Source organism: Branchiostoma lanceolatum, chromosome 1 (genome assembly GCF_035083965.1).
Source record: "Branchiostoma lanceolatum isolate klBraLanc5 chromosome 1, klBraLanc5.hap2, whole genome shotgun sequence".
Classification (NCBI taxonomy): domain Eukaryota; kingdom Metazoa; phylum Chordata; class Leptocardii; order Amphioxiformes; family Branchiostomatidae; genus Branchiostoma; species Branchiostoma lanceolatum.
The window spans coordinates 10,733,497-10,746,474 of record NC_089722.1 but is presented as its reverse complement, the minus strand read 5'-3'; the positions used below and the strand labels follow the sequence as shown (position 1 = coordinate 10,746,474).

At 41.9% G+C, this 12,978-nt stretch overlaps 2 protein-coding genes across 6 annotated transcripts in view; one reads left to right on the top strand and one right to left on the bottom strand.

The window, feature by feature from the left end:
- Positions 1-12,978, bottom strand: part of LOC136433266 (uncharacterized) — a 48,325-nt gene that overhangs the window by 2,603 nt on the left and 32,744 nt on the right. For all 3 annotated transcript variants that reach the window (XM_066425295.1, XM_066425311.1, XM_066425304.1), the window contains exons 2-9: positions 4,449-4,530; positions 3,927-4,181; positions 2,049-2,938; positions 1,517-1,659; positions 1,037-1,167; positions 727-801; positions 444-593; positions 166-333 (exon numbers count right to left, since the gene is read on the bottom strand). In XM_066425295.1, coding sequence (XP_066281392.1) covers positions 166-333; positions 444-593; positions 727-801; positions 1,037-1,167; positions 1,517-1,659; positions 2,049-2,938; positions 3,927-4,181; positions 4,449-4,493 — 1,857 coding nt within the window. In that variant the 5' untranslated portion in view covers positions 4,494-4,530. The remainder of the gene's footprint in view (positions 1-165; positions 334-443; positions 594-726; positions 802-1,036; positions 1,168-1,516; positions 1,660-2,048; positions 2,939-3,926; positions 4,182-4,448; positions 4,531-12,978) is intronic.
- The window catches only part of LOC136433249 (uncharacterized), a 29,622-nt gene continuing 21,404 nt past the window's right edge, over positions 4,761-12,978 (top strand). For all 3 annotated transcript variants that reach the window (XM_066425266.1, XM_066425284.1, XM_066425275.1), the window contains exons 1-9: positions 4,761-4,896; positions 8,006-8,486; positions 8,771-8,879; positions 9,593-9,810; positions 10,398-10,529; positions 10,769-10,936; positions 11,556-11,692; positions 11,927-12,038; positions 12,319-12,426. In XM_066425266.1, the coding sequence (XP_066281363.1) occupies positions 8,007-8,486; positions 8,771-8,879; positions 9,593-9,810; positions 10,398-10,529; positions 10,769-10,936; positions 11,556-11,692; positions 11,927-12,038; positions 12,319-12,426 (1,464 nt within the window). In that variant the 5' untranslated portion in view covers positions 4,761-4,896; position 8,006. The remainder of the gene's footprint in view (positions 4,897-8,005; positions 8,487-8,770; positions 8,880-9,592; positions 9,811-10,397; positions 10,530-10,768; positions 10,937-11,555; positions 11,693-11,926; positions 12,039-12,318; positions 12,427-12,978) is intronic.

Genomic DNA, 12,978 nt, shown 5'->3' with positions numbered 1-12,978 from the left:
AGCCAGTCCTACACATTTGAGAGACAGGAAACATAATTTTCAAGTGGCTGTCACATGGAAAATCAGTTTTCAAATTTGATATCATCCTTGCCATCCAAATGTTTACTTAGTTGAACCAAGGAGTTTAACCTCCTAGCTTGATTGAACCTTGTACTTCTAACTAACCTGTAGTTGTGGAGGCACTATGTTTACTCCCATGATGACATTGCTGGAATTGTCCAGCTGGGACAGCTCCACATTACAGTGGGCAGACATTGCTGCATTGTGTCCAGAGGACAGTCGGAACTGGCAGCTGGTCAGCCTGATACTCCTGATGGTCATGATGTCTACGGTCTGGAGGAAAATAGAGATAGGTAGTGTTGATACCAAAGAAGTACCACTACAATTTTACTATTAAAAAGTAATCACAAGTCAACTTTCAATGCTAAAAAAGTTATGTTTACCTGCAAGTGAGGTCCCACGAAGTTCCAGCCATGCTCAAAGGGATGACTAAGGCTTATCTGCAGCGGGTTGTGATTGTCTGCTGTGAAAGTCAGGCACCTGGGCGCATCACATGGCCGACCCCCAAGCCTCCCCTCTTTGTCCTCAATGTTCTAGATTGACAGTAGAGAAAGACATGCATTGTGTTTTCTGTAAAAGTCAATTGATATTTTAGCTCTCATAGGGAGAAAGGATTTAACAAAGCAAGAAGAAGTCTGTGAGAGATACAGTCAATGTTTTTCATACCTCTGTCTGGTCCTCATCTGCAATGTAGAGTCGGAAGATGAGGAACGTCATCATTTTTCCATTTGCTTCGAAGACCTGGAATGTGAACAGACATTGCTGAAAGTTTGTCATACAAATACTCAATGCCCCCAAAACATTTCTCTCTGTGTCATTTTGTGATCAAATTGGATATTATATCTACTCTTCTGGACTGTATGGTAGCCATATTGTCTTTCACAGAAATATAAATTAATACTGTGTGTGTAAGGAAAAAAGTGAAGGCATCTTTCTCCTAAATTTCATTTCTTTTTAAGTATGGAAACTCGCTCACCTGATAGTCATGGAACAGGTGAAAGGTTTTGACGACGTCTTCCTGCTGTTGGAGACGTGTCCGCTGGGGAACGCCATTGCCACCGCTCGTGCAGCCTGTGAAGTGCTTCAGCATGAAGTGGTGCCTACCATCTGATTGGGTGGCATAAAAGGTGTGTCTAAATGTGAAGCAGTTGGGTATTACTAACTAAGTGAATTGTTTTGATACCTTGTAATAATGAATGGTCAGAGTGAATAGTTAAATGGTAGGGTGAGGAGGCGGACGGTGTATAGTGAGTGAGGAGAGAGGGTGGGTAACTTGACAGTAGCCTGGGTACCAGGGCCCGTGAGCGACAGAGAGAGCCTACCAAAAAGCAAAGGCTGTGATCCAGGCTTAAGGTACAGGTTAATGACAAAGTTAAGCTGATATTGTCATTGGTAATATCACAAATGAAATTAATTTGATCGAAGCGATGCGGTTCGACCATTGGTAGTGACTTACTTTCCGATCTGAAGCTAGTGTCAGGGTCATCGCTAATGTCGTGCCAGCTGGTCGGGTCTCCGAAGTCTGTCGGCGTGAGGAACCCTTGGACCGCGGCTTGACTTCCATCCTCGTCGGTGCTGTAGGACAGGGTCACTCGTTTTCTAACAAGGAAGAAAAAATGATAAAGTAAAACATCTCGATCTATAAGCAAATGTGTTCGTCTCTCTGTGAGTCTTTCAGATGAAAGCCACGTGAAAACAAAAACAAAAGAAGCCCAACAATATCTGCGATGAGTTTGTAGACTTTTTATTCTGTGCGCATGAGTTGGTGCAAACTTTTAGTCCTAAATGATCATCATCACACCGAACTTAATTCTGCGTTTCTACTTGCATCTAACTTTGAAACTAGACATTGTTTCTATGACATGAACTACATGTGGTTATGTGACATACTAGTAGCCTGTTAAATGAAGTATTGGTTTAATAGGTTGACAAAACTTTATCCTATATGATTTAGGCAAGTTTGGGAGGAACAAAACGCCTGTCCTTACTCGAAAACGGTGCCATGTGGTCCACAGAAGACTGCTGTGGGTTCGACTTGGCCTCTAGAAGGCAGAACTCGGATGAAGAGCTCATTTGTTTCTCCTTCAGGTACTGCACCGACAGGCACATCTAGTCGCACGGTCGTACGGTCGTAACGCAGCTCAAGACACCCTCCTGTATGTGAGAACTTTCCGCGTGCGTCGTACACGGGCATGATGGCACAGGAGTCGTCATGGTCCCAGGTCTTGCTAACTTGGCCGTCCGCCATGTCTGCAGCGTCGGAACCGGCGCTCTGCTCTGCACCATGACCACCGCGTGTCGCTGGTTCACGTCTGGTCTCCTGGGCAGTCGTGTCCTGACTATCGTTCATGTTCTCGTTTTCTTCGAGTGGAGGGTCCGTGTCGAAGCCAGGGCTGGCACAGTCGGTCAGCAAATAATCCGACGGTAGATTGGTGCCCTGTCGCGGCCCTGCCTGACTATCGCTGGGCTGGCCTCCGTGCAGAGGTATTTTCCGACGATCTGGACCGTTTTTACCGATCCGTGACTCCATTTTGTCGAAGGCAGAGTCTTTCGACCCGTTGTGAAGTGGAGGCACGCTTGTATTTGGAGAGCCACTGTACCGACGCGGCCTACTGTGTTCAAGTTTTGAAAATCTCCAAGGCTTTTTCACAAGTTCCTCTTTTGTCACTTCCTCTTTTCCCACAGGTGCATTGCTATTGTTTGCTGTGTCACGGTGAACCTTGTCTTTATTTGTGCCCACTGCCTTGCCATCCCATTCCTCTTCAGCGGTGTTGTTTTCTCGGTCATGAAGAGGCAAACTGCCGTCCAAAATGCCTTCCATGCTGGATGGTCTTCCGGAGTCGGTGCTCAAAGTCGAGAGGCGATTGCAGTCCGTGTCCTGGAACAAATCAGTGCAGTAAACTTTAAGGGTGATGACAAGAACTTTATATATAGTAAGGAAGTAGTATCTGGGAATTTATGTAGTAGATCATAGTCCATGTACGTGCAGAAGTCAGAGGCCAACAAATTACCATCAATTAGCTATTCTCTGTCTGAAGTGGCTACTCCTACTGGTTCCATTATGACAACGGGGGTACAATGCAGTTTTTCTTACACTCATGTTACACCACAACCCATGATGTCTATTGTCATTTTGTCCAGTTTGAAAAAGCCCCTCGGCATTTTCTGGCCATGTTACTTTTAGGCAAGGAGGTTCTATCAAGAGGCCAGAAACTTTGGTTTAGGATTGCAACTTGTGTGTCGGTCATGATGTACCTTTGAAGCACTGCTTTATGTTCATTTTCATGTGCCGCTAGCTTGAAGAATAAAGACAAAATGATGTATTAGCAGGTAAAGAAATGTACCATAATGATACGCAGTTATATTTCCGCCTTATAAGGATTGCGCTTTGCGTGTCAACATTATTCGTCTGTATCAAAGATTTATGTCGGCTGATTTGTATGCATGTGTTGCGGAATGAGGAAACAATATGAAAGGTAACGCTCGGCACTAGACCTAGAGCCCATCGTTAATATGGGAATGAGGAACAAAGGCGTCCTCTTGTTGCCAAAACATGTCAACTCCAAGTCGACTAAAACGTGCGTGTGTAAACCGGGTCTATGTATAGCCTCCTTCGCAGACTTCCTGAAACGGGGGCGTATATATCTAGGGGGTGTTATGGATGGAAAGGGGGTCGTCCCTCGGCGGCATAGCTCCCTCGGCGGCGAAAATCCCTAAGCCGACATTAGAGAACCTTGGCCCGTGTAAGAAATCGCGTAACACCCCCCCCCCCCCCCCCCAAATATATACGCCCCCGTCCCAGGAAGTCTGCGAAGGAGGCTAGCCTATGTACAGGCTTGACTGTATCAAAAATATTGTGAACTCACAGGTCGTGCTATGTCCCCGTCGCCATCAAATATACCACTTTCTCTCTGTTCATGGTGGTTGGAGCAGGCGCCCCCCGAGGGGGTTCCTCTTTCTGTCGGCATCAAGCTGGTAACAGTCATCGTCACGTCAGAAACCCCCGAGTCACTCCGCTCCAGGTGGTGGTATGCAAATCTGTCGGGGGAATCCTCGCTCGGTCCTTCCACAGCGATGAGGGGTTGCTGCTTGATGAATGTTACCGCGTCACTTTTCACACCCTAGAGTTAGCAACAGGTTATGGACAATTATGAATTAAGACTGAAATCGACAAATAAACTTTTATGCTAAGGTAATAGGAAACTCTATCAAAAGACTAAAGCGTGCGAATTCAGAGAGTTAGATAGATTTGCAAGTTAAATTATGACTGTGATTATTCCAGTTTCCTTTTTTTCTTTTACAAAGTTTTCACGTGCACAACATAAAGGATCTAGTGCTTCCATGGACATTCGTTTATTTTTTCTTCCCGTCTTTCAACTTTCTCTTACCTTGGAGTGATCAGTGGTCAAGTCGTAATTTTTCCGACGAGACATGTCCCATGCAGCAGGTATTGCGGGCTGGACTCAAAGACTGTAATGCCACCCCATACAGATAGCGTTTACAGTAACTATGGGATAACGGTGTGCACCGTTAGTCGGTAGTAACGGGGCTGAGATGTCCTCCTTTCCTCCGGAGAGGACAGCGTTAGTCGATAAAGTCGGGCCAGGAGTAACGGCAATGGGTGAGACTGAGAGCCTGGTCGCATCTGACCGGCGCATGGTCAAATGCTCGCGAGAGTTGCATTGACCGACGCGAGACAATACGAGATTTAGCTGATTCTTGGAAAACTGGGAATCCCGTTTTCGCATTTTAGGCGTGCTGAAAACAAGTATATAATTCTTCATCAAAGTCATCTGGGTCGCCAATAGGCTGCTGCCAAGGGCTGAGTTCTTACAGGTTAGTCGCTAGCTATCTGAAAATGCTGATCTTTCCCCGTAACATCGACGTCTTTCGATCGAGTGTTTGCCCGCTAGCATGAAATTATGGCCATGGCGTGGGTAACGTTACGCGTTTTTATTTTTTTACAACAGCGAACTAGTCGCAGGATTTTATTCTCCAAGCAGAGGCTTCGATCGAGAGGGGTAGTTTTGTCCGGGATTTTAACGTTCCTCTCCTCTCGATCCCATACAAAACTACCCCTCTCGATCGAAGCCTCTGCTTGGAGGAGAGGAACGTTAAAAATTATCCCGGACAAAACTACCCCTCTCGATCGAAGCCTCTGCTTGGAGAATAGCAGGATTTAACGTCACCACGGTTTTCAAGATACGACTTAACAGAGTAGATTTTATGACAGGAAATATAATGATGACTGGGTAAATTCTTTAAAGTATTAAAGAAACGTTACATTGTCTAAAAAAAGTGCATATATCAGCACCCGACCGATTAGTCCCATATATGCAAATAAGCAGCACAGCTAGGCGATTTTCCAGCTTTGGCTGTTCTGATTTTGTTTCCAATTTTCTGTTTGAGGCTGCTACCTTTATCATTCGCCTTTATCATTCTTAACGTACCAGGCTGGAGGCCTGCCCGCCTTAGCCTGGGACCTCCCTTTACCCAAACTCCGCTCCTTGCCAATATATTACTCTAGTCTAGGAAGGCGGATGACCCCCTTCTGGGAGTATTGGAAATGCTTTTGTTTGCGCATTCGCAGCTAGAAGTAGAACTCATGTTCCCCTCGTTGCATTGCTGTGATCTCCTGTTTGTGTATAAGTATGGTGTCCAGACGCAGCGCACGTATGTGCGCACGGGTCGGGGCAGTGCACTTTTATGCATGTAGCTATTCTTGATTTTAAGATCGCCGTGTGAAAATAGGAAATCTCTGGACCTTGTAAAAAGTTTAGGCAGGGGATGAAAGGTTGTTGAGATATGTCTCTCAGAAAAGTGCCCGCAGGCGGCCACGAGGTCACTTCCGGTTGCCATTGGGGTCTCCCCGATATCTCTATGGCGCTGGGAGTGATGCCCGACTGCCCAGACAGCTTAGCCCGCTTGGGGTGTTGGATTACGGCCTTGGATTGAATAAGTTGCCCTTTAGTAAAGTTTAGGCTTTACGTCTGACGGTCACCATCCGAAATGACAAATGCAATCCCTTACAACATGTCCGAGCTCGAGAGTCGACCCTTAGGATCGAACCTGTGCCCTCAGGATCCACAGAATTTGATCCAGATGGTGAAGCAGCGGGGTTGCGTTACCACTTGCGCCACGGGGACATGTCCCAGTATCACAAGATGATAGGACTGGTAGTTCTTATCGAGAAATAGTCCTTCATAATAAAGATGACATACAATGGATGAAACTGTCTAAGTTCGGGGCCATCATAAATGATTATCCAGTATGATGGCTCATCCGTAGACAATTAATTGCCAATACAACAATATAGACCAGCTTAGACAGAGATGTACACAATGAAGTGAAAATTATTATGCTAATTGGGACTTATTTGCATAGCTAATGAGGAAAATCTCTATTTGCAGTGTTTTCCATTATAAGACTCAAATACATGTAACATATGTAGTTTATGGAAAGTGGAGCATCAACCGATACCAATTATGCAAGTGAATTCCTAATTTGCATAATTAATGCAAAAACACCCAAATATATCTAATTGTAAAATTATAGGACTGTCAATATTGCAACATGTGTAAGTAAGATAAAGGTGTTTATGATTAAGCATATATTATGTAAATGTGTAAGTCATTTGCATGAATAGAATTGTTCATAGAGATATGAGGTCGCGGAAGTCTTGTTATTGTTGTTATTATTGTTCCTACTATTATTGGCGAGAAGCGTGCATATGTGAGCTTTCATTTTGTGTCCATGATGCAAACTTGCACCCATGATACTCACACATAGTTTACATTACTTCGAATTGACTATGCATTCACATGATGTAAAGATGCACGAGGTAGTGCAATCTTCCCTGTTGTCTCGGACTCCAGTTCATATTTCTTATGTGCTGTGACACCCTAGGCCAAGGGCTACAATCCTATTGAGAAAAATAGGACGGAAAATTAATTTTCCTGTGAAAAGCAGTTTGTTGCTGTTTTCCGTTGGACTTTTTGATATCATAGATCTGTCTGTTGTCTTTTTGTTTGGGGTAGAAATATGTAAAAATGTTTCCCCGAAAAAAAAAAGTTTCCAGATTATTACTTGAACAATAAGTTATGTTCAGTACTTCCTTGTAGTATCCAGTTAAAGTAATATCCAGTCTGTAGTAGTAGCAGTGTTTGTTTCCTGTCTGGGAAAAATGAGCATTAAAAAGATAGCCATTGAGGTTATTAGCCCTCAAAAAAGGGTCAGTTGCAACGAACAAACATAAAAATGCTTTGTTCGCTGACCATCTCCCTGATGTCCAAAAATACAGCAACCCTCAACGGCCTTTTATTAAAAGATATGCTGCACAAACCCAACAATTATGTAACAAAGAAGTGCAAAAGTTAGGATGACAACGATGCACTTCCAACATATTACTTTGGCTTAACCTGAACATATATATATGATTTATCATATTTTATCTCTAACCAGATAACTGCTCCCTAGATCACATGAACTACCATAAGATTACATCCTGGCTTTAAAATACTGGGTGTGCGTGCATGTGCACTTTTGAACACACAAAATTGGACCAGTGCACCTTACAACTCTGAGTGTACTGGGGCACCTAGATATTTGTGTATTGCTAATTTTGTACACACAATTGTACACATCAATGTACAGCATCTTTTTGACATTTAAGTATCAGAAATATTTATAAGAATAAAATCATTGTTGTATAAAGTTTTCTATAGAATTGAAAAGCAGCAGTAATGTTTTTTATTAGTTTTGCTGCAACCAAATTTTCTTCTCAGTTCCACCAATTCCCTATGTAGACTATCTGATTTTAAGTCCTCCTAGCCTGCTATTAACTGGAGTCTATATTGATAACACTTGATAACACTTGTAATTAACCATATTCAGTTTGAATCTAATATGACTTGTACTAATGTTTCTCTTGATTTTTCATTTCTAGTATGCCAAGGCCAGAAAGGCAGAGGAAGGGATTTCGCGGTATAGTGTTACCGCTCAAAATACTGCAGGATAATGGAACCACTAAGAGAGTACGGTCCGTGTATAGGCAAGACGGCAGTCAAATTTCAAGTGCAGATGTGGCCACAACAACCCTTCCACAACCTGCAGCTACAACAGTCCTTGGTAACAACGACAGTACTACTACTAGTGCATGTCAGTCAGCTGAGGCTGTGCCTGATGTTTCGCGGCACCAGAGGAAAAAGGAGCAGGAGAAGGACGCATGGGCTGACCAACGAGAGGAGCTGATACAGACAGGGATGAATCTGGCCCTACCACCCACGGAGTACTGCTATTACTGTGAGAAGGAGGTCACATCCCCAATTATCTACTGTCAGGACTGCAGCTCAGCTGGCATCTTCTGCCTCACATGTTACGAAACATGCCACAAGAGTCCATCACTACATTGCCCATTAGTGTGGAAAGTATGTTATACTTCATGTTAAACCCTATGACATTTACCTCTGACTTATTCATAACACAATGGAACAGTTTTAGTGCAATGTGAGTAAACAAAGAAACATGCTATGAATTATAAAACATAGTCTATGCTTTGATCGAAAGTGCTTTTTCCTGATTTTCAGGGCTGTTGAATTGACAGTAGATTATGCACTTATACATGTATTACATTGTCCTCCAAGAAGCCATTTGAAATGTATCTGTCATCATACATGTACATGTCATCAGCTTGTGCTTGTCAATTTTCCAGAATGGCTGTTTTCAGCCCTATGTGGAAAGGAAGACACTGTGTCTACCACGTCACAAGAGCTGCTCAGGGGCAACAGACATGCGGTCTCTGAGGGTATTTGACCAGACTGGTGAGGAGTAATGCACCTTACTATTTCCTTGTAAATTGGCAATCCTTTTCAGAATATTTATAAGGCTGCTGCTTTAATACCATACCTTACTGCATGTGTATTTTTCCGAATGTGACTTTGAAATATGAAGAGACAAATGACTTTTAGATTTTAGGTGGGGGATAACGAAAACAATGAAAAATATGCTTAATCAAATTGTTTAGCCAATGAGAAAAGTCTAATGAAGTGGCCCTTTTGCATTTGATAAGACTACGACACCAGATTCCTATTGACTTGTGCAGTGGCCAAGCCTTTGGTAGGTTATTTGATCAGTCGAGTGATACCAAAGACTTTAAAAGTGGTCTGCTTACCACTTAACATTTGGGAAAGAGTATGGTATTTGAACACACCTCACTGAACTCAAGTTGTGTGGCCCAAGGGCAATTGAAAAAGAGATCCTGTCCTATGCACCATTGGGTGCGAGAAGCAGATCATGTAGTCAAAGTTTAACCTTTTCTGAGTTTTAGAAGTTCAGTACATTGCATTAGGAAATGCATTTGTTATTCTGAATTATGTTTTATTCTGAATTATGTTTTATTTCCTTTTTCCACCCAACAAAAATGTTTATTGGAAGGTACCCATAGCTACAATCAGCCAATCTTTCTGGCACAGTTGGGTTCCTAATGTATAGGTCATCTTCAATGACATCTAAATTCTTTTCTCAACCTCTATAGGTCGACTGCAGTACGTTGATGTTGTTATGTGCACTTGTGAATCAGAGCTGTCAACTTTGCTTCAACTTGGACTATGGGGGGCAACACCTACCAAGCCACAGACAGCATTTTCAGTAGAACTGCTTGAGTGGCTGTGTTCGTTCAGCATGGTGAGCCATGTGTCTGTGGAGGCATTTTGTCAGGCGGTGAGATGGAAAAATCGCTTGACTCTCGATGAGGTATGAATTTTGTCTATTTTTACCCTAGTCAACAGTACGGGCAAATGTCTTTAAGTTTAAAAAGTTACAAGACAGATAAAATCTCATTGTGGGGGGACTGGGAAAAATTTGTCTCAAATTATGTTGTCTTATAATTAGCCCTAAAGTTTTAAAGCTTCACATTAGTACCTTTCAACACAAAAGTGTACTTTTGTAGTCACATATGAAAATGTGAACTTAGTGTCTGCATATCATTGTTTTTTTAAAGGGCACCAGTCATCCCAAGATAACTTAGTCTAATATTATATGTAACAATAGTATTATTATTTAAAACCCCTGTGTGTTTACGGAATAGAGACACGGCTTTCCCACTAAATACACAAGTTGAAGTCCCCGCTGCTGGAAAATCTTCTGGCCGCGTGAAAAGATTCCCGACACGCAAAGAAACCGGAAATGACGTAACGGGCAGGTTCGAGCTTGTTCTGCCTGCACGCCTGAGCGCCATTGTTTGAGATTGAGATTCGCGACATGCCTTACTTTTAAACTCATACCTGCCTTACTATACTATCATTTTGATGATTTTTTTTTAACTTCTTTTATTTTGATAGAAGAAAACCCTCCACCGAGCTCTGACTGGCGAGTCAATTGCCGAGTATCAGCATTACAGGGACCGGCTGACTAGTATGCAAGACTTGAGTCCTTTGCTTGACGATGACACAAACTGCACAGCTTGTTCAGAGGTGATTTTTTATTATTTTCATTCCTCTCTGCTAGTGGCAAGTTACAATATGTGTGAAAAATATTACCTGTTTTTTGGTGTTTTTTTTGCTACGGGTTTGTTTGCATTTTCTGGTCTTTGTTGATAAGTTCATCCTTGTCACATCTGATTACTGCGGTCAAAAGGAAACATGTATGGGTATGCTATCTTTATAAGTCTATATTTGAGGCCAAAACAGTTACAATTCTTTCATTTATACAGGCTGACGGAGAACAGATTGTGGCAATTGATGGGAACTTTGGCCTTGTAAGGAAAACAAGTTCTGGGGTGAGCGCAGCACCTCCCTTGCATGGAACTACAATGTTCCTACAAGACAGCGAGGTGAAGGACTTTCTTGGCAAGTACAATGATGCAGAGAAGCCTCCTGAGGTAAAATGTTGTTTGTTTGTTGACATTGCCCTGTTTCCTGTACTTTTTTTCTATGTTTCAATCTATGAACATGCCATCTCATGACATGACAGAGGCATATATGGATCCCCTGGATTTTAACTAAAGATAGATATCTTTTTCAGCTCATAATGTTAATGAGCTAATGCTTATCCACAAGGTCATTCTTTCTAGTGCTTAAAAAGTAGCTTAGTTTAATGACTGCTAAACAATATTCACTACAAGTTACAACAAAGGCATGTTAGGGTTAGGTGCATAGACAATAGGATTTGATTTAGGTGACCTGTTTAGTAGTAAAACTGATTGAAAATTAGCTGAACAATGAAAAGAACTTCATTAATATTAGACATTGAAATCTCTTAGTGAAGTACTTGGTGAAGTTCACATATTTATACTGTTCTGAGTTTGAAAATTTCACTATGCAGAGATGTATTGATTCTGGTAGCCTGGGTATTTGGCTGCTCCAAGGAATATAGTTCCAAGGGTTCCATGTATGAATTCTCCATTGTATTATATGCATTACAGAAAATTCAAATGGCCTTCACACAGTGCATTGTATAGTTCTGAAATATTGACATTTTCTACCCATTGTTTCCATCAGGACTGCAGCAACTTTAAAGCTGGAGACTGCCTGAGGTCAAAGGCCCAGCAGAAGAAACTGGATGTCACTGGAGTCTTTGGGGCCGTTTGCAGACATGACATTCCTTTGAAGTTCATGAACATGTTTCATGGCGAACGGTTGGTGAAATAAAGTTATCAATGTCGCTAATCAACTTGTTAAAATTGATAGTGCACCAAATTAGGTAATGTTGCTCAATTGATAACTGAAATCACTGGCCTGGCATATAGCTGATTTTCAATTTGACAATGATTGTACTGTTAACAGTTAGTTTTGTTGTATAGTCCCCAATGTGTTGGCACTGCCTTCTGACTGTTTGATGTTTTAACACACTTATTTATGATTACCAACAGTTTTGGATACCCGGTGTATCTCATCAAGCACCTCCTAGATGAAGCTGCTGCAAAAAATGTTCGACTTAAAGTCATCTATGACATTTCGTGCTCCTTGGCTTCGCATATTGCTGTGAGTTGTTCTGGTATACCTTAACTTGACTTTAGTTAAGGATGAGAGAGAAGATATCTGTTGACATTTCCAAAAGAAGCAGTCTCACAAAAAATCATATTCTGTGCTGGAGTGTTGTAAACTGCACTTGATTACTATTATTGTGAATTAATAAAATAGATATTGAAAAATAATGTGTCAATTTCTCACATTTCCCAATTTAGTTTTTTTTTTACTTCTAATCTAAATAGTTCAATGTTAGGCAGGTTAAGTCAGGTTTTGTTTCCTTGCCCTCCTTTAGCACACAAAGCAGGCTGAAGCCTTGCAACTGAGACATGCACTGGAGGCTGGCAGGCTGAACCTTGCAGTGGATGTCTTCCATTCATATGGGCACCAGTCTTTGTGCCAGGTATATCTCTTTCATCTCCCTCAGGCACCTTTCATGCATTGTATATTTCTTGATATGCGTAATCCCAAAATCTCTGTTTGTGATACTGAACTGACTAGAATATTGTGAACATTGTTAGTGTGTGTGTGTCACATAGAGACATCATAGATGCTGGTTCGGCTTATCAAAGTCCATGTCTAGGTCCAGAGGTTTAGGTTTAGGGCTGGACCTAATCCTGTCTAGTTGACATGTTTGGTTTTATCAATTTTGATATTAAGCATAGGAAAATTAAGACTGACATATGCTGCATGACTATTATTATTAGTTTCTTAGTGAGAAATTTTTTAAGACATACCAATGTTAATATTTGAATGTTACACTGCATCAAACGTTTTCGTGGCCCAGGTTTGACATAAGGTCATATATACGTGTAGAATGTTCGCTGTTTTCATGGTCACCTCTGTACTGTGAACTTATCATTGCTTCGAACAACTGTTGTTATTACTTATGATTCCTTCACACAGCTGTTCTATAAATCACTTGCCCCCACCGTGAAGTTAACATTCAAGTTAA